Source organism: Lineus longissimus, chromosome 5 (assembly GCF_910592395.1).
Source record: "Lineus longissimus chromosome 5, tnLinLong1.2, whole genome shotgun sequence".
NCBI lineage: Eukaryota > Metazoa > Nemertea > Pilidiophora > Heteronemertea > Lineidae > Lineus > Lineus longissimus.
In genome coordinates, this window is record NC_088312.1 from 10,144,210 (window position 1) to 10,168,488 (window position 24,279).

At 40.5% G+C, this 24,279-nt stretch overlaps 3 protein-coding genes across 9 annotated transcripts in view; 2 read left to right on the forward strand and 1 right to left on the reverse strand.

The window, feature by feature from the left end:
• Positions 1 to 271: 271 nt before the first annotated feature.
• Positions 272 to 4,754, reverse strand: LOC135488321 (proteasomal ATPase-associated factor 1-like). The gene is made up of 11 exons (XM_064772882.1): positions 4,699 to 4,754; positions 4,576 to 4,616; positions 3,894 to 3,997; positions 3,399 to 3,503; positions 3,017 to 3,112; positions 2,544 to 2,694; positions 2,144 to 2,338; positions 1,814 to 1,905; positions 1,506 to 1,621; positions 1,179 to 1,261; positions 272 to 957 (listed from the first exon to the last, which is right to left on the reverse strand). The coding sequence occupies exons 1-11, from the start codon at positions 4,752 to 4,754 to the stop codon at positions 803 to 805; spliced, it is 1,194 nt and encodes a 397-aa protein (XP_064628952.1). The 3' UTR covers positions 272 to 802.
• Positions 4,148 to 10,869, forward strand: LOC135488320 (general transcription factor IIE subunit 1-like). 3 transcript variants are annotated; one of them, XM_064772881.1, is made up of 5 exons: positions 4,148 to 4,351; positions 5,366 to 6,079; positions 6,319 to 6,526; positions 6,677 to 6,896; positions 10,639 to 10,869. In XM_064772881.1, exons 2-5 carry the CDS (start codon positions 5,436 to 5,438, stop codon positions 10,815 to 10,817), a joined length of 1,251 nt encoding a protein of 416 aa, XP_064628951.1. In that variant the 5' UTR covers positions 4,148 to 4,351; positions 5,366 to 5,435; the 3' UTR covers positions 10,818 to 10,869. The 3 variants fall into 3 exon arrangements, with proteins under 3 accessions (XP_064628951.1, XP_064628950.1, XP_064628949.1); XM_064772880.1 differs by lacking the exon at positions 4,148 to 4,351 and adding an exon at positions 4,945 to 4,960; XM_064772879.1 differs by lacking the exon at positions 4,148 to 4,351 and adding an exon at positions 4,962 to 5,060.
• Positions 10,870 to 13,178: 2,309 nt separating this feature from the next.
• The window catches only part of LOC135488046 (SAM and SH3 domain-containing protein 1-like), a 101,966-nt gene continuing 90,865 nt past the window's right edge, over positions 13,179 to 24,279 (forward strand). For all 5 annotated transcript variants that reach the window (XM_064772427.1, XM_064772430.1, XM_064772431.1 and 2 more), the window contains exon 1: positions 13,179 to 13,706. In XM_064772427.1, coding sequence (XP_064628497.1) covers positions 13,263 to 13,706 — 444 coding nt within the window. In that variant the 5' untranslated portion in view covers positions 13,179 to 13,262. The remainder of the gene's footprint in view (positions 13,707 to 24,279) is intronic.

The window sequence follows — 24,279 nt, forward strand, 5'->3', positions numbered from 1 at the left end:
TCTCCATGCACCTGGTTTTGCTGTGACAGGTCACAGATGACCTTTCTTTGCAGCCAATCATCATCACCCTCAATCTCCACATCAGTGCCCTCTGCCTCTTGTCATTGCACTGACAATTGAAGGTCTCGAGCCAACTGCTATCTTGAAAAAACATCTGAGAGATACCTTTGGTGCAAAGATCCAGCTTATAGCTTCAGAGGAACTCAAGATCCAATGTAAGGGTCTCATAAAAATCCAGGAGAGGTAATAAGAATAACTAATGAATTCGATGTTACTTCAGTCAACCATAGGCATTTAATACTTCAACAAAAATAACAATTTGAGCACATCAGACAGATGAAAACATGAAAACTTTCTTTGTGGAAACCAATATACATTTGTATTTACAGATGAGAACAAGTCAAGAAGATTATTATTCGACCTGCTACAGCAAAAGTAGGCGCTTGTCTCATATGGAGAAAAGGGAAAAGTTATACCCAGATGGCACTCATCACATGTCGCCGATACTGGTAGGTATAGTTTAAAATTTAGTTATACCCAGATGGAACTCATCACATGTCGCCGATACTAGTAGGTATAGTTTAAAATTTAGTAAAACTCAGTATTTCACAAACGAAAAGAATTTCAGATGTTCCTTAAATGTTCTGCCTTGTCACTTGCTCACAGTGTCGATGAACCCAATATAATGAAATGTGCTGAATTTGAGTCCTTTTAAAAGCTTAAAAGCTTCAGCAATACGATTGGAGAATGTTTTCAAATCCGGCTGATGCACATGTAGTTCATGCAATAATGCACAGTGTCCTTAAAGAATGGTGTATTTCCTCACGAAGCTGTCACGACAAGCAGTGTATAGGTACGATCCATCAGAAACAACTTTATAAACAGGGTCACAGTCCGGGCCCGTTAATTCCAAACTTGGGTCGTAGTTGTTGTTGAAGCATACACAGGAGCCATCCCCTGAAAAAGAGATATTAGAGTGGTTAAGGGATTTTACTTTGAGAACGAGAAGTTCAGAGGTTCACAAGCGAACAGTCTATAGATATGCAACCATCAGTCATGTTGAGAAGTATTTTGATATTCTGATACGAAGAAGTCTATGCCAGAGACAAATATTCCTGCACTGTTGTAAGTGTAGTTCAACTTGGACAAACTAGGAGTCGGTTTGTTTGGTATCTTACCTGTTCCCACAAGTACGCCATGGTGAATTGGTAGCAATGACAGAATTGCTGATCTTGTCTCTGCTCTGTGGACCAAGGGTTCACTGGAATTAAAAACTAAGACGTCTTACTGGGTCTTAAGGTAGTTTCAGGGTCCTATCTTATGAAACTTTGTTGAATTAGCACCAATGATATGGTGATCAGTTGTGCCTTAACAAGTTAGTTAGTATGAGCAAGACTCCTAGCCAAAAGACTGACCTACCTAGCAAGTTAGTGTCATAATTTGTCTCCGTAAAGGGAAATACAGGCATGACATCCATAAAAAGTCTTCCATTGACTAGTATTTACCTGGTGTTTCTGATATCCCAGACATATATTTGACCATCCTGTGTGCCACACATGGCTTCATTCTCATTCAAAAAAGTACAGCAGTTCACTGCATCCGAACATCTGGCTTCAAAAACCTACAAGAGAATCGAATATGAAAATTAAAGACAGTCTAATATTGAAGACATTGGTACTGGCTTAGTGTTTCAATTGATGATTGGTCCATGCCATCAGTCTGAGGCTAGTTCTGTGTATCTGGATAGTTTCTTCAGAGGTTGGCGATCTAAATAACTAACTTGTTCAAAAGGCAAATTGTTGTTTCATCTCACCTTTGTTCTACTTTGCAATCCACGGCCCTGGAGGACACCGCTCTCACAGGCAAGTAACAGCAACTTCCCTTCGGTTGCAACTTCACGCTCATCTGGAATGAAGGAACATCTGGTAGAGAGTTCGAAACAACACCTCGCTCATGCAAGCAAATGCTGTCCATGGCCATCTGGCTAGGAAACTAGGCTCGAGCTCTTCTTAAAGATCTCAAACCACAATTTTTGATGGCCCTGAATATTTTAAGGTGAACCATGGGCAGGTGGCAAGAATGACAGAATGAGAAATTACAACCAGCCTGTCTCACCAAGGTCAAAGAAAATACATGTACCAACCTGTTGGCTGCTGAGATTCTCCAGGATCAAACCCTCTGGCAGGTATACCAATACTACAGCCATTAACCACACCTCCACATTCATCAAACGTTCCAAGGCAGGCCTGACTTCCACTGTCCCAAAGCTTGGCGGTTCCATCTCGAGAACATGATACGAAGTTGCGACCTTTCTCTACAATAGCTGTATCATTGATACCTGAGGCAGATAAAAGATCATTGAAGTCATTTGTTGATAGGGACTGTTGGAGTAATTTTGACAAAACTTTCTGACAGTAATTGATCAGTGCTGAAGCTATGGTGCTGTAGTTTGGTTTGGCAGATCCAAGCAAGGGGACATCGCATCAGATTTTCAGTCAGATAATTTTGGCAGCTGATGTATGAAGTCAACATAAAAATCTTACCAGCAGCATGACCCTTGCATGTTGCAGCACACTGTCCCGTTTCTGCTGACCAGATCTTAAGCTGAGTATCCGCGCTGCCACTGAGGACAACCATACCGGATGGGAAGAACCTGCAGCTGTAAACATCTCCTAAGTGACCTTTAAGATCACGCTGAAAAAGATAAAGTGATAATACCGGAATCAGACTCAACTCTATAACAACTTAAGACCAAACTGACAACTAAAGAAGAAATACAAATACGTGTATAGATTTTGCCTGAGTTGTTTTGAGTCAAGAGTTTGCCAATCAATTTGATAATGCTTGACACCATTCCAAAACATAATTCAACTCAACTGATGTCCGATTCGTCACTGTAGCTGATCACAGAATGGATTCAAAGACCAAGTTAATGGCCAGTGATTTCTTCAGAATTCCCAATCCCTCACTGACACTGACAGGTGAATCTATGAAATAAAGATTCCGCTCAACTTACCCTTATTTCACCATTTTCCGTTTCCCAGAGTATGAGTTTCCCATCTGTATCACATGACACAGCAAGTCCTCCAGGGGTCACGTCAAGGCAGGCAACCTGCCAGAGACAAATAATTTATATCAGGCTACATTAGTACACATCAGGGCCATACCTAGCATTTTGGTCATGGGGCAATAGGTCTTTTTCGTGATAATACTAGGGCAGAAAGTCATCAGACTCCGAGACAGTTCTTCCCTGGAAAATGTTACATTTGCCTTCTTTCTTCTTTCAGTACCTATTCCAACTCCAGGAAAATGTTTTCTTCTTTCCTATCATTTCCTTTGTACTACTGTTGTTGAATATACGGTCCATTTGATTCAACACACAAAAGAGAAAAACTTACACTTTTCTTTGCTTTGTGAATTGTTGAAAATGTCAACCGGGGAGCTTGAAATTTGCAGACTAAGCTTGTCACCTCATCTTCAGTGTAAGACACTGTAATTGTTTTCTGGAATAAATAGAGAGATATGCTGCAGAGCTCATGGTCTCTAAGAAGTACTTTACACATTTTCAATACTACTTTCTGTAAACATTTTCTGTTTACAATAGGACATGAACAACTGAACTTACATATGTAACTGAGTGGTGCACCTGATTTTCACACAGAAGCAACCAAATTTTTATGGCCACTGTGCAGTTTTTTGACAAGTTTAAGAATTCCATATCTGACTATACCAATTCCTCACTTACTGCTTGCCATTATTTCTGTAAGAGTTTAAAACTGACTATAACATGTAATGCAGTGTTTCTCTGGACGCGTCAAACTATCTGGGTCTGAGACATCTTAGAGTTGACACAACTTGATCAAATATCAGAGTAATCAATCTATTTAACTTACCCTTGTTATCTCACCAATGGAGAAATTTTCTGATCCCAATACATAAGGCTGCCCATCACTGGAAAGTTCTTGAACTTTCAGTTCCCCATATACACTTGGACAACCTAACGAAACAGAATATCGTTATACAGTTTTCAGCTACTCCAGTTAGTCAGGGATGTTTCTGTGCTCTCTAAAAAATGTTGGCCTACCAAGCAAATTCTGGACACACCTTGCTGGTCTCTGATGGACCATATCATCTCTATCAACCTTGCTTTTTTCCCTGGGTACGTGCCCCAGATTGCAGTGCTGCAATCAAGTAGTCGTTAGGAGACAAGCCACTGACACCGACTTAATCACTGCAATCCAGGATAAAAAGTGTCTGGCTTGGACTTCATCGAGTAGCCTACCATGCCGAGAGGGGACATGACAGAAGCAACGTACAGTCAAGCCGGACAAGCATGATAGAATCAAGAATTGTATGTATCTGTGTACCGTAGACGTCGTAAGCAATGTCATGTCAACAATACCACCAGTGCAGTGTCTGACTGAGAGCCACCTGTTGATGATGCTGTTGATCTTCTTTTTTAAGCGGTCGATCAGCAGGTCAGTGGAGTGGCAGAGCCAGGGCCCAGCCCCCAGCCCATGGCCCGCGTCCGGGATAAACAAATGAATGAAAACGGACTAAACAACATTTACAAACCTGTTTTTTTCACCGACACCCAAGCTTTCCCATTGATTTCTCTGAAAATTAAAACACATTGAATGAGGAACACTTTTAACGCTAAAGATGAAAATTCAACAACTGTAAACCAATAGAAATCACCTCAAAACCTGATCCCAATCACTTTGCAAAATCAATCTTTTTGTACATGCCGCCATTTTGTACTGTCATGTGACGTAACATATCAGGAAGAGGTAATAAGATTAAATTCTCTTCTATCTTCATAGAAACTTAGCTAAAATCAATGATAAATACATCATGATAAAACATACTTATTTGATCTAATTTGATGATAAAAGGTAGGAAATATCTGGGAAAATCATGTTGCAAATCGTTACGTCGGCTGAGGAACTTTTACACAATGGTGGGAAATTCGAAGTTTTATTTTTCTGACCAAATATCCGGTTGCTTCAAGTGATCACTGGATTAAAATAACCAAATTATTATTCAGAAACTAGTTAATGGTATTGTATAAGGTTTAAATACGCAGTTGATGTATAAACCCATGGAATTTTGGTGCAACTCCGCTCTCTGTATTCCTTCCGACAATAGGTGTATAGGGAAGTGTGTGAAAATCAGAATCGATTTTCGGACAATGTACAAAGATTTTAGACATTACAGCAAAAGGGACTTTGAATTTGACCTTAAATTTCCTTTATGAGAAACACAGTGGCTTGTCTTGATGGCTGGCAGCCATTTAGAATTTTTTCCCTGCTATGTGATTAAGAAAGATGATTTACTGATTTTTTAAAAAGGCTCTCTTTTCCAGGTTTCTATTCAAATGTGACTACTTTTAAGTTTAAAGTCAAACTCCAATGGTAGAATAAAGGAAAGGAAATATGGAGGCAGGGCTTTTAAGAGAAGTGCCAGAGTCTCTAAAGAGACTGGCACGTTACATTGTTCGTGGATTTTATGGCGTTGAACATGCCATCATCATTGACCTGTTGGTCAGAAACCCTTGTATGAAAGAAGATGATTTGTTAGAACTCTTGAAATTTGATAGAAAACAATTGAGGGTCTCCATAACTACACTAAAGAATGATAAATTCCTCAAGTCGCGTATGAAAATAGAGACTGATGCTGATGGAAAAAACACGAAGCATAATTACTATTTCATAAATTATAAAATATTTGTTAATGTTGTGAAGTATAAACTGGATCATATGCGACGGAAGATTGAGACAGAGGAACGCGATTCCACAAGTCGGGCATCTTTCAAATGTCCTGAGTGTGAGAAATCATTCACGGATTTGGAAGTAATGGAGTTGATGGATCCAATGACAGGGGAGCTCCGGTGCACCCACTGCGGCTCGGAAGTGAAAGAGGACGGACAGGCAATGCCTAAGACCGATGCTCGGACGCTGTTAGCTAAGTTCAATGAGCAAATAGAGCCCATCTATAACTTATTACGAGAGTGTGAGGATTTCAAATTGGCGCCGGAGATCTTGGAGCCAGAACCAACAAACATGAAAAATGTCACGAGGTATGCTCTTACTTTCCATATCTCGGATGCCATACGTTGTACTTTTTGCAGGTTTTAAAGAAGTCAAACGTTCATCCTGTACCCGTATTTTAGGTTCCCGATGCAAGGAAATGAAATAATTGGAATGGTCAGTGGTGATGAGGGAATCTTTGCGTCAAGATGGAGGAAACAATCGTATTCTTTTGTCAGACATCCTGCATAACCTGTTGTCATTATTTTTTCTCTTGTCAATGTTTCAGTCGGGCAGGCAGCTCTAGGAACGTGGATCATTCTGTCTGGAGCGGTGACATAAGGAAGAACATAGGATTTGGAGCCTCGGAAAATGCAGTGACTGTCCGAATGGACGATGATGAGGACTCTGTTGCCAAGGAGTCGAAGCCGCTGAAAGAACAGCCAATCTGGATGAAGGAAAGCACTGTAGAGGGTGCCATATCTGAACCTCTCAAGGTGAGAATGGTTTACATAGTATATCCTGTGGGCTAGGAATTCCTGATAAGTTAATCACTTTTTGGACAATTCACAATATGAATGTAGCTTTCTGTCATACGTTGTAATCTGCCTCCAAGCATAATCAGAATTATTCAATAATTTTTGCAGACTGCTCCTCAAGTGAAAGCCGGGCCATCTGAAGCCTCTTCCCGCCGGGATGAAGATGAGATCACCAGAATCTTATTGGTCCATGAGAAAAAGAGCGCGCCACAGGCAACGCGTATACACGTACCAACTGGAGAAAGAGATAGTGACGAAGGCGGATCGTCAACCAGTGAATCAGAAGATGAGATTGCTGCAGCGATTAAGACAACAGTGAAAGCAGAAGGTAGGGCTCTTGTTTTCATAAGTCTACGTACATGTAGTCAACAATGATTATTGGAAGTGCTGTGCAGTCACTCTTTGATGTGTGTGTACATGTATGTGCTCACGAGTGTGATTGTGTCACATCGATCTCCAACCTCAGTTCAGTAAGGTTTCAATAGATGGAGACCATGTGCTAGTAGAAATCTTTGTTCACCGAGTTGTTTTATTTTATTGGGGGTTGTAGCACGTAGGTTTTTCCAATATTGACTTGCACTTCGCGTACAAGTAGATTAATAATGAGCACTACTGTTCATATAAAGCTGGTACTGTATGTGGCCATTCTAGATATCCTTCAATTGCAGTTTGTTTTGATAATTGCTAATCCAGATGATATGTGTAGATACTTTCAACAGTACTTTGTAGTGATATGATTAAGGAAAGGCTATGACTACTGCCTCATTTTGAGTTTGGGTCACATTCCATGAACATGTCAGACACTATGCTCTCAAAAGATTGGATAGCTAATCTCTCTATCGTTCAATATTCACAATGCCATTGATTTATAGTAAGTCAGAATGGTCTCAGCTTAGTAACCACGATGATCTTTAACGGGTACCACAACTCCTCCTACCTCATAGAAGCACTTGCTACGTTGTGGACACTAGCGACCAATTTCCTGTTCCTATTTACTGTAACGCTTCTCACAATATAAAATAATTTCTCGGGAATACCTTGGATGCCTTTCTGAAACATTATTTGATAACTTAACCAAACAGGCGTCCACGGCATGTAGCCGCTGACGGTGTTGTTTTTGTTTGTTTAGCGGCCGGTATTGCTGGCAATAGGAAATTAGTTTCATTGGCGATTTCAGTCGTGTTTGGCCAGTAAGTCATCTAATGATTTTTATATGATGATGCATGGTCAGTGGACCTGGCTGGATTGTATGCAAGCAGCAGATAACATTTTTCTACCATGTTTGGATTTCTCAACCATAACATTTGTCATTTTGTGCATATTTGAAATCTTTTTTAATACTTTGGCTGGCTTAATATCACGGAGCCAATAGTCTAAGAGCTGAAGTAGACATATTTTCTCTTTCTATCATGTTTTAGAGAAAATATTGTGTGATGGCAGAATAGACTATTGTGGTTGACTGTCTCCACTTTGTCCACCTGCCATGCACCCAACAAATTAGCACCATCGCATGATAAATGTTCCTCATTAGAGCAAAGGAAGTATAAGTTACCTGCTCTTGCCACAAGTTATGAGACAGAGGTGATAATCATGGTTATAAATCATAATAAAGAGAAAATTTATGGCCATAGATGCCATCATTCATGATGATCTCTATGTTAAAATTGTGACCCTGTGGAATTGGATTGAGCTGTTCAGAGGATGAAATACAATTTAAGATGCGTCTTCTTATTTATACGCCTTGCCTTGTGTGTCACTCTACATGTATCTCAGCTGGCCACAATGGTCACTGTGGGGTTCACCTCATATTTACTCTGTCTTTGGTATGATAGGCCATATTGCCAGATTGGTCATCAAACTCTTCAGAGAATATTGCTACACAATGTAGTAGCTTGGGGGTTTGATCTGCTAGAATTTCAGGGGTCTTCCTTGTAAAATGTTTACAATGTAAAATGTTTACAATTGATACTTGGTGAGATGTTCCATAACAATGTCCTTCTTGGACAGTTCTCAGTGTCATCACAACGTAAACTGGAACCGATGAATGATAGATAATGGTCATTAGAAGATATTATCTTTGAGGTGAGAATCATTCAATACATCCCGCATGGACATTGCATGTGCACAGTTGTGGTCTGACTTGTTTCGATCCTCGGTTTAATCATCTTAAAGTGGGTCTTTATTTGGTCATCACCTTCATTTATACAAATGAAAATGATGAATCATGACATGAGGACAAATTCCACAAGACCCATTAAGTAGAAAACCTCTGTCATCCCATGGTGCCATTCTGCCAAGTCCACGATCTTGACATCCTGTGAATTTGCTTGGCCATTTTTAAGAAAGGATTGGCCATTGTACATGTTGTATGAAAAAGGAAAGTTCACCAGCTTTCGTGTTGTTTGATAACGATAAAAGTTCTTTTCTCGCAAGCAGAAAGAATTGACCTTGTAAATAGTCTATCCACTCAGCATACTCACTGGCGGAAAGTTTGGGTGTATGCCGTTTCTGCTCTCCTTGAAGAATGTTGCTGTTGATATGTCATTGTCACTGTAACCGCCACATCCCTGTTCAGTTGCGTTCCTTTATACTGCGTCTAAGGGGGTCAACTTGTCAATAAGGTTATGAGGTACATTTCACAACGATATCTTTTCAGGTGGATGTTGCACGTTAGTGTGACAAATTATGCGTATTGTGCTCCAGAGTGATGGTATACAATTAACAAATAATATTTTTCTAAGGTAGTTTTTTTCGTGGTTGGCTGATGGATATTTGGTCAAATTGTTGAAATTGTGATGTTGTGTACCTGCATTTGAGATACAACATATAACATTCCTCTTTCGATAGATCAAGATCTTTGACTATCTGATTAAGAAAGACATCGTTATTAACATATCTTCACTTTCAGTTTAAAATGAGCTCCACTCCACGAGAATGGGTCGACATCCATATCGTGACTTTGATGTGAAAACTTATTTTGAACAACCTGGCCCTAATTGTGGAAAAAATCTTTCCTTATGATTTGATAACTACTTCTTATCAATGAGCAAGAACATTGACTTAATTAGCGAGATTAATTAGTGCACCGTTTTTGCAAGCTTACTCATAAAGAGAGGAGCATGGCTTCAAAGAAGTGCGTGACTGAATGATTCACACATTTACAATTTAACTTATCAGGCATATTGGGTTACAGATAAAGATGAAAATTATAGACAAAACAATAAAAATATAGGACTGTCATTTGATTAACTTATGGAAGGCCGTTTGGAAAGGATTTTCCAGAAATAAAGATTTAACGACTTTGCATGCAAGACAGGAATGCTGTTGATGAGGCCGGCCATCCCACTGGGTACAGGTGTTAGAATAAAGCAGCCGATCTAATGGCATTCTGGAAACAAATTGTCTGGCAACGACTCTCCTCTTACATGCAAGCTCCCAGCATCTCCAACCCCCAGCGGCCAAAAGACCATAAAAAATATTGATGGCTATCTCAGTATCATAGAAAATGATAATGGTCATCTCACCGAATTTATCGCTAGTGGAGCATGGAAGATTGCTTTCTTAAAAAAGAATGAGTGCTGTAGCAGGTTCTGTGGTATTTATCAAAGAAATACAAAGCAGTAATGTCAGGAAAAAGCTAACATTCTGGCGTGTCGAGAAAATAAATATCTCATTTTGAGACATGGAGTTGGCTTTATGGGAGGCAACATTGTGGTGATAGTTATATCTGTTATATCCATAGTGTTGATGTAACATCCATAGTGTTACTGTAACATCCATAGTGTTACTGTAACATCCATGGTGTCACTGTAACATCCATGGTGTTACTGTAACATCCATAGTGTTGCTGTAACATCCATATATTAGTGTTACTGTAACATCTACGGTGTTACTGTAACATCCACGGTGTTACTGTAACATCCACGGTGTTACTGTAACATCTACGGTGTTACTGTAACATCCACGGTGTTACTGTAACATCCACGGTGTTACTGTAGCATCCATAGTGTTACTGTGTTTGTTCGAAATATCTGTGTTAAATCTTACGTTTGAAATGTTTGTCTTTTCAGCTGCAGTTGAAGTGATGGAAAGTGATGATGACGATGACGGTGTGCCCATGGTGAGCATTGGCGACACAAAGGTTCCAATTAACGAGGTGTCTGAGGAAATGGTGGCTAAGATGACTCTGTCAGAGAAGGAGGCTTACATCAAACTTGGGCAGGAGATGTATGCTGACATGTACGAGTGAAGGTGTTTATTCCTGTAGAGTATGAATAAATGGTTATTAAATTTCAATGCCATTATGTTGTTGTTGTTTTATCTTATATAATGACACAATATCAGATCGGGCTATTTTAGTGACAATGTCTGTGGAAAAGATGGAAAAAGTCAATGTTCAGCCATTCTGGTTGTGACTATGTCTCTGTAAGAGATGTCTGCATGAGGGGATGTTGACAAGTACAGGCAAATATTTCCGTCATAGAGTCCATATGACCCATGGTATATTCCATTATGGGAATTCTATCATAGATTCATCATTCGTCAACTGTCCCCATGCTCAGTCACAGTGGTTGTGACATCCTTTTGCTAATGCCAAGCGGCCAAGAGGAAACGTCCCCTGCTCCGGTTGACCTGGCTGTGATGAACACTCGTTTGATAACGCCGACGGAGGAAGGGAGTTCTTTATGCTCGATCACCATGGCTGTCCCACTCACTTGGCAATGCCATCCAAAGAAGGAAATGTCCCTATTGTCAGCCAATGGTTGTGACACTCTTTTGGCAACTCCTCACAAAGAAGGAAATGTCCCTATTGTCGGCCAATGGTTGTGACACTCTTGGCAACTCCTCACAAAGAAGGAAATGTCCCTATTGTCGGCCAATGGTTGTGACACTCTTTTGGCAACATCTCACAAAGAAGGAAATGTCCCTATTGTCAGCCAATGGTTGTGACACTCTTTTGGCAAGACCTCACAAAGAAGGAAATGTCCCAATTGTCAGCCAATGGTTGTGACACTCTTTTGACAACATCTCACAAAGAAGGAAATGTCCAAATTGTCAGCCAATGGTTGTGACACTCTTTTGACAACATCTCACAAAGAAGGAAATGTCCCAATTGTCAGCCAATGGTTGTGACACTCTTTTGGCAACACCTCACAAAGAAGGAAATGTCCCAATTGTCAGCCAATGGTTGTGACAGTCTTTTGACAACATCTCACAAAGAAGGAAATGTCCCTATGGTCAGCCAATGGTTGTGACACTCTTTTGGCAACACCTCACAAAGAAGGAAATGTCCCTATTTTCAGCCAATGGTTGTGACACTCTTTTGGCAACACCTCACAAAGAAGGAAATGTCCCAATTGTCAGCCAATGTTTGTGACAGTCTTTTGACAACATCTCACAAAGAAGGAAATGTCCCTATGGTCAGCCAATGGTTGTGACACTCTTTTGGCAACACCTCACAAAGAAGGAAATGTCCCTATTTTCAGCCAATGGTTGTGACACTCTTTTGGCAACACCTCACAAAGAAGGAAATGTCCCTATTTTCAGCCAATGGTTGTGACACTCTTTTGGCAACACCTCTCAAAGAAGGAACTTTCCTCATCATCAATCACCCTGGTTGTAATAACCACTGTAAGACCACCCAAACAAAGATATGTTCCCCATACTTATAGTCACCTTGGGTAACGCCACCTGGAGAAGAAAATGGTCCCCATACTCGGCCACCATATTTGTAACATTCGTTTGGTAATGCCAACTAGAGAAGGAAAAGTCCCTGTGCTCAGTCAACCTGGTTGTGACAGTGTTTCTAAAGAATGGTGTACCTGTCGCAAGGTGAATTTAATACTCAATGACGTCATTGACGCTGGTTATAAGAAAGTAATATGATGAAATGTCTGACCATCCTGGACATGGTTGTGATATCACGCATTATAGGAATGAACAAATGCCACTCCCCAATGGGCAGACCTCGTGACATTTCTCTGAATGATCAAGGCCATCCTAAAGCTGTCCATAATCAAGGCTCGTCCATGATAAGATGTCTATTAAGAGGTAGCTTACATCAAAAAAGACATTTATCCACTCAGTCTGTCATTCCGATAAAGAAAAATTAAGAAGAAATGCTTCTGTCCCGTCATCATGGTTGTGACATTGTCTCTTTTAGCCAACCATTTCAGTTACTTCTTTTGACCATAGAAGGCGCTGAGTGTATCATGACGGATTCAGTTGTGACATTGTCTCTTAGCCGAACATTTCAGTTTATCCTTTTGGCTATAGGAGGCGCTGAGTGTATCATAACTGATTCAGCTTAGCTATACATAATTATCATTTTCTCTGACTGTATTATCTTTATTGCCCAATGTTTGGTCTTGAAGAATAGCGAACAGTTATATCTATATTTTCTTATAAGGATTATGTGGTAAAATGGGGCTAAAACCCTAAAATATACATTTTACTGTAAGGCTCTCTGCCTGGAATATTTCTAGGAAAATGGGTATTCCCAACCGTGACGTCAAAATAACGCATGCGCCCATCTGTGCAGAGCGCGTGTAGAGAATGTGTTTATACATTGTATACACATTGCGCTCAGTCAGTGGATGGTATTCATGAAGCATGGATCGTCGCTGTGGATGGATGTTAGGATTATAAGCGAAATGTAGCAGATTCTGGTGTGTTTTCTCAGTATATTTAGGAGATGTCGGATAATATCATAGAGGAGTGGCTTCGGTCGCTAAACCTTATTCACTACACGCAAGCGTTCTTGGATAACGGTTACGATGATTTAGAAATCTGTAAGCAAATTGGGCAACCCGATTTGGATGCTATCGGGGTCCAGAAACCTAGCCACAGAAAAGAGATTCTGGACGCTGTCAGAAGTCTCAGGGAATTAGGCGGGACTTCTGTTTATTTCACCCTTGAAGAGGTGAAAGATGATGAACCATTAGTGCTGCCAGATGATGGGGACTCTGACAGGATTTACACGTTTTCTGCTGGGTCGCGTGCCAAGAAAAAACTGGACGAATACGAAGAAGGGAAAAAGGCCCTTGTGACTTTTCCCAGGGTACAATTAATTGGCATGATAAGGGATAAATTACGAGCTGAAGAAATTGACATAGGGGTCCTACCCTACACTAACCCGGTGAGCATTTATTTTTTAATGATTTACTGAATAAATGATATCACTGTCTGAAATAGCTGAAGCATGAATAAACCATAGCCTATATATAATATAGCCTGTATATAATATAGTCTAGGTAAGGTAAGGGTGTACAATTATACTATAGCTCCGGTACAGTTAAAGCCTCAATATGCATTGGATGTGTAGGCCTACTATCAACTCTTCAAAACTGTCGGGGCTATTAACATTATATTGGGGCTAATTGTACCACTTTACCTTACATATAGTTTTACTGATGCTAGGCTAGGCCTTTATCAATTGTATACTAGAGTAGGCTATACTAGGGTAACTTCTCAAAATGCTACAATAAAGCTATGTCAAAGGTGCAAGAAGGCTATTAGATTACTCCTCACTACTCGCTCAACCCCCCCCCTTTGCCACCCCTCCCGATCCCCCTCCACACCCCCTTCCCTCTGCGGCCTGAACAGGACAACCACAGGGGTTAAAAAGTTATTTGTATTTATTGTTGATAGTCAAGTCACAGTGCCAGATCCAGTAGGTATGAGTCAAAAGAGATCTTACAGTTATAAGCTGGCACAAAATCTTCACACAAAATTCATTATAAATTCTTACAAAAACACTGTATGAAAGCCATTCTTATGTATAATTACCCCTTAAAAAGTCCCCTGGGATGAGGGGTTTAGAGTGGCCCCTTGGACAGAGACCCATGGAAGGGTCATTCACAATTCAACAAGATTTCTGAATGAAAGTTGGTTTTGGCAAGACTTAATTACGGTCCGGAACAAATCCCTTCCTGCCTGGCGCGTGTGTAATGCAGGCTTTGGAAGACTGTAGCCCCCACAGGCCGTTCATTGCCCAAAATGCATCTAGATTTTCAGAACTTTATTGTGCAGTGGCATAAAATTATATGAGAAATCTAAGCTTTTGCCCAAAACTCCTTTCTCCTCCTTATAAACAGCTTAGGCATTTTACATTTTCCTGAGATTACTTGAACACTTGATATATAATAGCATTCATTTTGCCTCGCTCCATTTTCTAGCCTCCAGGAATACATGAACCGTTGGCATTAAGTTTCAAATTTCATGTTGGATGAGAACAAATACTATGAATCTGCTAATTGAATTAATTTACAGGAAATAATTTAGGAAAGAAACAATGACACACTACCAACCTCAATGTGTTGAAATGGGGAGCATGAATATTACATGCATGTAGGCCTAAGTACCGGTATAGGATTCCTTGGGCCTGGACATATCAACTTCCAATCAGGCCCTTGCTCTGAAAATTGATCCTCCTGACTGCGCTAATAATGATTTGTAATGTGGCTGCTATGGCAATGGGTTGAAATTCGCCTTAGGCCTCGGTTTCTGATGTGGTTTGAAACTTAACGGAGGAATCAAGCGTCACAGTCTTTAAGATTCATGCTGGTACAAGTAACCAAGGTGATGCGTAAACCAAAATGTACTGAAATTCACTTTGGCATAAATGATTATTCTTGTTATAAAATTATATCAGATGCAAAATTAGCAGGTGATGTAAGGTAAGTGCATTGCTTGTTATAAAGTTGCTGCGTGTTCTCTTGTACAGCTGTCAATATCAGACACTGGTTGAAATTGACATGAGGACAATACTGGCGGGTTTCATGCAGGTTATTTGCATGCATGTACTCTGCCATGTTTCATTCCTTGATAAATATATGTGCATTTCCTTTAATGAGATTGTCAGATGTAATTCTTTTTCATAATGATAGACAGATTTATTGCTTAGCTAACTGACTGTTGAGCAACATGACGAAGATAAGTTCAGTATTTAAAAACGGGTCTGTATTAGTTATCTGCTTTTGGGCAATTGTAGGTATTACCAAAAGCAAGGGTTATTTCACACTTTACCTCACAGCCGACCTGTCGGGGTTTCACCATTCATTGACAATTCTTTCATTAAAATAGAAGTATGCATGAAATATCATGGAACTAATTACCCTAATCTAGTTTCGTACTTGGGTGTAATTTTCCATATCAAGTTTGGGAAGAGTATTTTTAGAATCATGTCGATTTGAGTGAATGAGTTTGTCTGTAGGTGATATGTTAACCCTCTGGTCACACTCAATATAAATGATTGAATCGGGGCCATTGAGTGGTAGAGTTTACCATCATTTTGTTTACTGGTCATGCCAATGATACTTATATTATGAATGTGTTGTTTTATAGTAGAGTGAGCAAAACTAGATACAAATGCAACTTCTGCCGACCACAGCAATGATTCAAATCCTCTCAAGGATTAGCCAATAAATACGAAATTTACCTCCCTCTGCTGACTGCAGCACTGATTGGATGTCCTCCATGGAGTATAGTCCATACGACAGTCACCATTATATGTGACTAGGATGTTTTGCTTCAAACGTTTCAAATATCATTCCATGTCCTGTTCCTTATATGCAATGTTTACTTCCATCCCCCACCTTCCTTTCTCAACGACTTTTGGATTGAGTGTGTCATTATTTTGACATGCACGCCGAAATACTTCAATAAACCAATATTTACATATATGTCCGATCATCCCTGATTGATTTTACATCAAGTTTAATACGGATGTTGGTTTGAGTAAATCAGGTCGGGTCATGGTGGACAATAAATGTATGGCTGGTTTAAAAGATGTTCAGGCTTGGCACTGGTTAGTGAAAGCTCCACAGGAATTGCCAATATGTGGCTAGAAGTCTAAAAATCTCCTAGCAGTGTTAGAGTGTCATTAGCCACAACATCGGCTGTACTATTATAGCCACATTTTGCCCCATATGTAGCCAGTCTTAGCCACTGTCGGTGAGCCAACAAATAGCTTGTAGACTCAATCGAATTGGCTAATCTGGCAATGTATCACTTAATTGACATCCATCAATGACATGGAGAATTTACTGACATGTACTGATGTGCCTTTATTGAACTTTCAAAATCTTCTTTTCTTCAGCCTGTTGAGTAAAATTCCAATTTCATAACACTGTTCATAACGCTGTTCGAGAATTCCTTAAATTCTGGTTCCGTTCCTTATATTTCAATTGTTTTGTTCATTTGTGTACAATACTTCCACTGCCCAGGTTGATGAGCCTTCAATAGGTTGCTGTTTGTGGCACAGTTGTAAGTCTGTGTGTTTACAAGCAGTGGGTCCACAGTGAAAGGTACACCTAACTCGTAACTCATAAGGACCGAAACTGACATTTTCTCCTCTAATGCATCAACTGGAAATTGTCTTGTTTGCAATCAGTAACGAATGATTCCAAGTGATTACACGAATTATAGATAGTAAGGAGTGGAGAACATGTCAGTCCCTGGGTACAACTGAAATAAATGACTATATATCTGCTGTATAATGATTCCAATACCAACAGCTGATCATCCAGCATCATCCAAAGACCGGTATGGGAGGATGTCTCTGCCCCATTTCATTGCTTAAAACCCTGGCGTTGTGATATTTGGTTAAGTAAGCTAAAAAGTTGACAAACCCAACTCTGAAGAAGGATCGCTATTGTAAATGTGTTAAATTGTTGCGCATGTGGTTAACGCTGACAATGTACTGTTAGGCCTACATTAGCCAGGCCTACTTCAATAAAGGTTTGTCTGATAATGTTGTTGTGGTTGTCATAGCAACGTGTATTTGTATTTGCTGGCTGCTGGCGAACCATCTGTTTCATTACATGGTTCTCTGTGTGTACATCTGTACTGCACCCCACACCTAGGCCTAGCAGGGGTATGACATGGAAGTGTATCGTAGACAGTCAATTAATTCTAGGTCTCAAGAAGCTGAATATTGCTTTGAAGATTTGCACACAGCTGTCAGTATGATGTTATGAGCTAGTGAATGAATTTAGTTGTTATTGAGGGTCAGTCGAGTTTGCATAGCGCAGCTGATGAGAAATGTAAGATGGATATTCTAAAATTGACACCCAAAACAGACTTAAAAGGCCTTATTTTTGCTTAGATATGCTCAGTCCTCATGAATGTGATGGATCACCTAGCTCTCCCCAACAGTCTTCTCAAGAAGCGGTATGTCAAAAGGTTGAGGTGCATGGGATTTCTCTTGTAGGACAGACAGTCAAGCATAAAGGTAAATTCTTGATGGCCGACTCATTTACACCTTAGAGCCCATCTGTGTCTCCTACGCATCTCATGTCAGAGGCAAACTTTAAGATAAGTGATGGTAAAAAACATTATCTTGCAATGAAAGACAGGCTGATCATGTACCATGTCAAAGATCCCATCCTATCTGTACTAGTTCATTTCCTCTCAACATGTCCACAAGGCTTGGGTGCACAGCCTTTACATAGAACCTAATTCGTGCCAGATAATGGCCAGGATTGAGACAATTAACTCCAGACCAAAACTATTCACTGGACAGGTTGATAATGTTTCATGCTCATAAAGAAGTTGTTCCTGACCATAAAATGTTCATCTTTGGCCAATGAATGGGGCCATTGTCGCTCATGGTCGTCATAAAAGGAGGATCTAATCGGTAAAGTCATAACCCCATGACGATCCGGAGTCATTTGTCATCCTAATGTTCAAAACCATTATCGAGGAATAAATATTTCATCAAGGCAGGAATATGGCCTTCAGCTGCTGGTTCCAGAGTATACTATAAATCAGCCTCATCTCCATCAGTCAATTTATCGAAGCAGTACAGGACTTTGGCCATTCTCCTTCAGGGCTCAATCGCTACACCACACAGTACCAACTTATTGCATTTTCGGGGCTAATAAACTCCATGCCAGGAAAATCTAGTGATGCGTGACATCTCGGGTGACGTCAGTACGTCAGGTTCAACGGTGCGATGTATCTGATGTCACTCGGAGACATCATGGTGACGTTGCAAAACTTGATTTTCAATGGTTCCCAAAATGTCAGTATTTGGCTGAATGGCGCTGCGGTTGAGCCTTGAAAGAGTATGGCAAGTCCCATGAATGCCACATCATCAACGCAGTCTACTTGACTGAAACAATGTCGAGACAGTGCTGCCCTCTATGTTGTCTGCAGTTGGTACAAAATGCTTTCATCGAAGAAAAGAAGAAGATTTCCATAACCATCTCAAATCATCGGCATTCCACTCACCATTTGCTTCCTTTATGGCCATTGCCTTTAGTCTACGGCCGCCCATGCCATGAAAATAAAGAATATGGTCTGATTTATCTCAAACTTTCCCTGCCATTTTCATAAATCGTGATTATCCTGAGTGATAGCCTATCATGTCGGATTACCTCCAATATTTTATTGTATCGTCTCTTCCCAATGGTATTACTTTGTCTCCACATAACGTGTCTTTTTTTTACCGGGGACCCTAATCAGTCGAGATCATGTATGAGTCATGCAATTGTGCATATTAGAATTGCTATCTGCTGCAGTGGGAACCACCCTGGAGATTGCAATAGGACACGGAATGAGAGGCGCATCTGCTTTTTCTAAAGTTGCAGTGAAAATCTCTCTGCACATGCGACCTTTTTCAAATTGATAGCTAAGAGAATCCTCAATTCGTGACTGATTCTAATGTAAGCTGTCCCTATTTTCTGCATTAGCTCTTGTGAGGTTTTGTTCTGTGCCACTGTGGTTGGGCCCCAGTTAAGTGACTCGATCCCGCCCATCGACCATGACTAGAGGAGGAATCAATATCTTGTTCATGTTTCTCTGGCCAGGTTTTCTTGTGCGTTTACTATGCGAGTCCATTCAGCGACATCATAGGCCTGCAGGCCAATGGATATGATTGACAGCCTGTCGAATATGGCAAAGGCGTTTGAATCAACGCCTAATCACCAGGTAATGAGGAGTCCTATTGTCAGCATTCAGAGATGAGTTTTGGCAAAGTTTTGAAACTGTGAAGAATTATCAACTGCATCCGTGAAAGTGATTGTCCAAAGAATTGGAAAGAAATATAGGCTAATCATAGGTTATCTTATGAGAATTCATAATGCATTGTGAATTAACCATACAGCAATATTTCGTAAATTCAAATGAATTGAAATTGAATATATTCAGAGAGGTGTAAGGGGGTTTCCGTTTAGGGCCAATTACCGCTCAAAGAAAGAGCATCAAACATAGACGTACGGGTATTATTTAAACTGAAAGGTGGCTTTCACGAGAATATTATTGTAGGGATTCAATGATCGATAAGCATATTACTATTTCTAATTGATCCATTTGAAACTTCTGTGTTACAATAGTGAGAACAGTAGAAATGAACTGCTGTCCACAGCAGTGTCACCCTCTGAAAATATCAATTCCGCACCGATAGATTTAATTGTGTTGTATCGAATGTGCCGTCCTTTGCCAAGGGGTGTTCCTGTCCATCAGAAGTTGTCAAATCGATCTAATGGGATATGAGATATTGCTATGCAGTATTGTAAAGGCCTCTAAAATTCTTTCTCATCATTGGTAGATTATTTAAACTTGCAAATCAGTGCATGACCCAGTAGTTTGCCTGTTCTTGGGGTCTAATTTCTCAACTGCCAAGTCGAGGTTAATGGGTCACCTTCACAGCCTATTTTACATATAAAAAACTAGTCCTGTCTCCGATTACAAGTCTTGTGTAGATTCAAGTTTACCTTCTCTTGAAGTCCAGTGCAAATGCACCTTGTTGGACTCTCTGCAGCCCAGATCCAGCTGCCAGATCATAGGCAGAAGAAGTCCTAAAAGGCTTAGTGCACTTCAAGCAATGAAACGAAACCAAAGATTGGGGAGTGATCCTTGTCCTCGGATGAAGTGGCTGTACACGAGGTATAGGAAAAGGAACCTAGGTACCATTTCGCTGGTTGTATTTTGTTGCTCAAAGTCCAGTAAGCCGTCATTGCATGCTGTGACTGTTTTTGCCATCTGTCTCAAATCATTTCTTGAATTCCTGCAGTTAGGAAAGAATTTTTGTGCAGGTGCTGCAGGTAATTGAATTTCGTCTTGTCACGCCTGTGTTTAGTAACGACAGCTTCATTATTGCTCTACTTTAATCTCTGGCAGGCTAATTAGATTTCCCTTCAAGTAAAGAGTTTCTCCATAAAGGAATGCTAAGGTTATGTAGTGGTGTCTTCTGAACGATTTTGTTCTTCCTTCAAGGTACAAGGATGGTCAGCACATGTCCCCCCTCCCCCTCCCAGGGAATGGAAACATGCTGCCGAAGGATCTCAACATGACTGCTGATTATGAACGGAACAGGTTTTTCTTGTATCTGACATTTAATCAGCACAAGTATTTAAAGCTCAGCTAACATACAGATGAGGACTGCCACAAGCTATTTTGATAGCATAAACTTATCCTTTCCTATGGTTAAGAAATATTTTCATTGGCGCTACCGGCTTGATTTCGTGTGGATTGGCTTCCAAAAGCAAGGCCCTGAATCTGTATAAACTATGGTAACAAATACGCAGACGTAAAACTGTATAAAAAATTCATTATCCGATCCAAGCTGTGGGATTTCTGGGACAAGACCAGGTGTGACGAGTCTGTTCAAAATCAGTGGGCCTGACTGAAACATTGCTGACTCCCCTGGGCCTTTATAGTCACATCCTGTTGGGAACCCAGATACAGAAATATTTAGTTAATCTTTCTTCGTGGTTGATGAGTCTATTGTTCAGCTTGGACATGGTTAATTAGGGACCCTTTTGCGGTATTCTAGCCGACTGCTTTTCAATGAAACATTTATGAGAAGTTATTTTGAGGGGAAAACGTCTGCAGGGCGTTTCTGGTATGTTTTGCTTTCACAGTCATCAGTATTTATTATGAATAGGGTATAACTTGTCCTCGGAACTTGACCATCTGGTGGCCTTGTCTAGAAGGAGTAGTTTTGTGATCAACACTACTCTGCACAGCAGAAAGAGAGCACTCACATCCCAATGTTGCTTATTAGCTCGTCGTATCCTGCAACAAGATAACGCCAGCCTGGAAATCCTCAGTGTAAAAAGATATGATTTCAAATGCAATAAAACCTCTCTATGTCATTGATTACCTATAAACCCCTGGAATTCAGATGCGAAAATCTTATTCTGAACAAGCGGACCATAAGCAGCGCGCAATTGGCCGTCCCTTGTGGGTGGAACGGCCAGGTATTGATCCCATTCAAAGGGAGACCTTTAATTCTGTGGTCGCTAGACTTGCCCGTGGATGGCGGCTGGTGCGTAGAAAACCCACCCGCGTCCGCTGATGAGGATACAGGACGGCCATTGAATGTATTACACAAATTGTATTGAGTTTGCCTGCGGGTATGCATATGCGGGAAAGAGCTGCCTGTTTGTGTAGTGCTTCAGTGCAGCTTACTGGCTTCACTGTTGAATGCAGAAGCGAGTTTTGAATCACAGTTTCGAATCGGTTTTATATGTCGTAAGGTGGTGCATCCGGAGCTTGGTGTCTGTTCCACCTCTATCAATAAAGGGGAGGCGTAGGTGAATGACCCTGCATAGGATGGAATTCATGCTGCTGGGCTCTTGTTTACAATGGATATTGTTGCCGAGAAAGTCATCAATTTTCACCGAAACTGAAGCGCCATGCAAAGAATGCTGTGACCTGCGACTATTAGTGCTGCAGTGTGCAACAACAAAATCTCTCATCTGCTGGAAAAACCAGTTATCACTGTACGGGTACTAGCTTTTCAGCATCAGGCAACTTGTCCATGTGGCATTTAATGTCTGGATGAGCTGCTTGCCAATAGGCTTTAGGTACTACTGGTAAGGTCAGGAGGTTAGACATTTCCTTCCGGCCCCAGAATCTAATATACATTCCAACTCAGTCATGTTTGGTGGTTCTGAATAACTGCAACACAGCTATCCTTAAACATTTTGCTCTTGGGCATTTTGCTTTATATTAGCCGGATAAAGGCAAATTTATTTCAGTATCAAACACAGCATTGACTTGTTTTACCTGCAGAGAAGCAATCTTTTTATTGCTTATCGCACCAATAATTATCACCAGTTGCAACATCCAAAATATCTTGTCTGCGGGGTGCTTTGGGGAAGTATGGTGTCGTCTCATACTGACTGATCAAAAACCAGTACAGTATACTCAAACATTCTCTGCAGGTTGTGATCATAAATATTCATAAATATTTCTGGCCATATTTCCCCAAAGATGTCTCGAGACACCATGAGTAGAAATAAGCCATACATAATGTATAACAATCAACTGATCTTTGGTAACCTCCAGAACAAGGTAGACCGTGAATAAATTATTGGTCCGCTAATTCAATTTGACAAGGCGCTGATATAGATTTCCATTGTTCGGTGTGCAAAACCGACAGGGTTGGACTAACCAGTCATCTTATCTTTCATCTAACTGGTTTTAAAAGCCACAATCCAATTGATTTTTTCATCAGGATCTCTATTATTCTTCAGGAGATAAACGGCTGTTTTGATTGAGTGAGATCCGATTTCACCTTTAATTAAACAGACGATCCATGATATAATTTTCGAAAATTGATGGCTGCATTCATGCTCTGGGGGATTACACTGGAAGTGATGAACAGTCGGTACTTTTTACAGGGCTCACTCAACCATAAAGTGAAGCCAGAAACACTTTGCTTTGAAATCCAAGGTGATTTTTCTGTCAAAGTTTTCGCAAATTTGGAAACTTTTATACCTTTGAGGAAGAGGGAGGGGATGTAATAACAAAAAAAGAGAATGATTTTAGCGCAGACAATGTCATGAACAGTCCGGACACACCATCATCCCGGACCAGATGGATGTGAGTCTGAATTCCTGTATACTATCATTTCAGTCCATTTCGACACTATTTTGATAAGGACCCGATTCCATTATAAATCTATCATCGCTGTCGCATGGACTATGGACCACAGGTCCAAGCCATCCGTGAAGATTAGGTGACAACAATATCTGTATTATACAGTACAGTCTGCTGCATCTTCCATGGTCTGTTGATCGATGATCTGGCTGATGCAGCGAGTGCATGCACCTCAATTGTTGGCTTTAGGTCAATTGGGACACCACCATCCATCACTCAAGAGGACTCTCAGAAAAACCTTATTACATTCTGGACAAGTTTACACAAGGGGTGGCAGTGTCATAATGCATGTTTGTTCTGCTATTCTCGACCTGCGGATGCTGTTCCACGCTATTGTCCGGGTGAAGTCATCAGACGCCCCAGACTCTAGGGAGTCGGAAAGTCATCGCCAAAATAATGGGCGTCTGTAGCCTTCAAACTTCTGAGATTGGATGTTGCCAATTCAGGAGCATTTTGTACATTTTGAATTAAAACATCGATTTAGTTTGGAGCAAGTTGAATTGGGGTTCATCAGTGGTTGAAAGGGTGGAGATGAGAATTTAAGACCGAATCTACTCGTTCGGTCGAGGTTCAGTCCTCTTGGACTCTGGATTTCCGCCCGCCTTATGTTTCTGGCAAAAATGTGCTTGTTGTGTGTTTATTGACCTGTGATATTGTTCTGCTTCAAGCCTTATTCAATACTCGGGGCAGGAATCAAGAATTTTTTGCAAGTTGGGACTTGTTTTGTTGGCACAGTATTCCAAAAAAATCCCTCACCTGCAAAAATTCAGACACAGGCTTCTTTTGATATTTTGTGAAAACAATTGTTAGAAATGTTT

What these genes read in the sequence shown, in the direction of transcription:
- LOC135488321 (XM_064772882.1), bottom strand. Translation starts at nt 4,754, where the DNA reads ATGGCGGCATGTACAAAAAGATTGATTTTGCAAAGTGATTGGGATCAG. An exon ending in CGGAAAATGGTGAAATAAGG is followed by an intron (nt 2,695 to 3,016) that starts GTAAGTTGAGCG and finishes TATCTTTTTCAG; the next exon opens with CGTGATCTTAAAGGTCACTT. An exon ending in AGAATCTCAGCAGCCAACAG is followed by an intron (nt 1,906 to 2,143) that starts GTTGGTACATGT and finishes CCTTCATTCCAG; the next exon opens with ATGAGCGTGAAGTTGCAACC.
- LOC135488320 (XM_064772881.1), top strand. Translation starts at nt 5,436, where the DNA reads ATGGAGGCAGGGCTTTTAAGAGAAGTGCCAGAGTCTCTAAAGAGACTG. An exon ending in AACATGAAAAATGTCACGAG is followed by an intron (nt 6,080 to 6,318) that starts GTATGCTCTTAC and finishes TCAATGTTTCAG; the next exon opens with TCGGGCAGGCAGCTCTAGGA. An exon ending in CCATATCTGAACCTCTCAAG is followed by an intron (nt 6,527 to 6,676) that starts GTGAGAATGGTT and finishes TAATTTTTGCAG; the next exon opens with ACTGCTCCTCAAGTGAAAGC.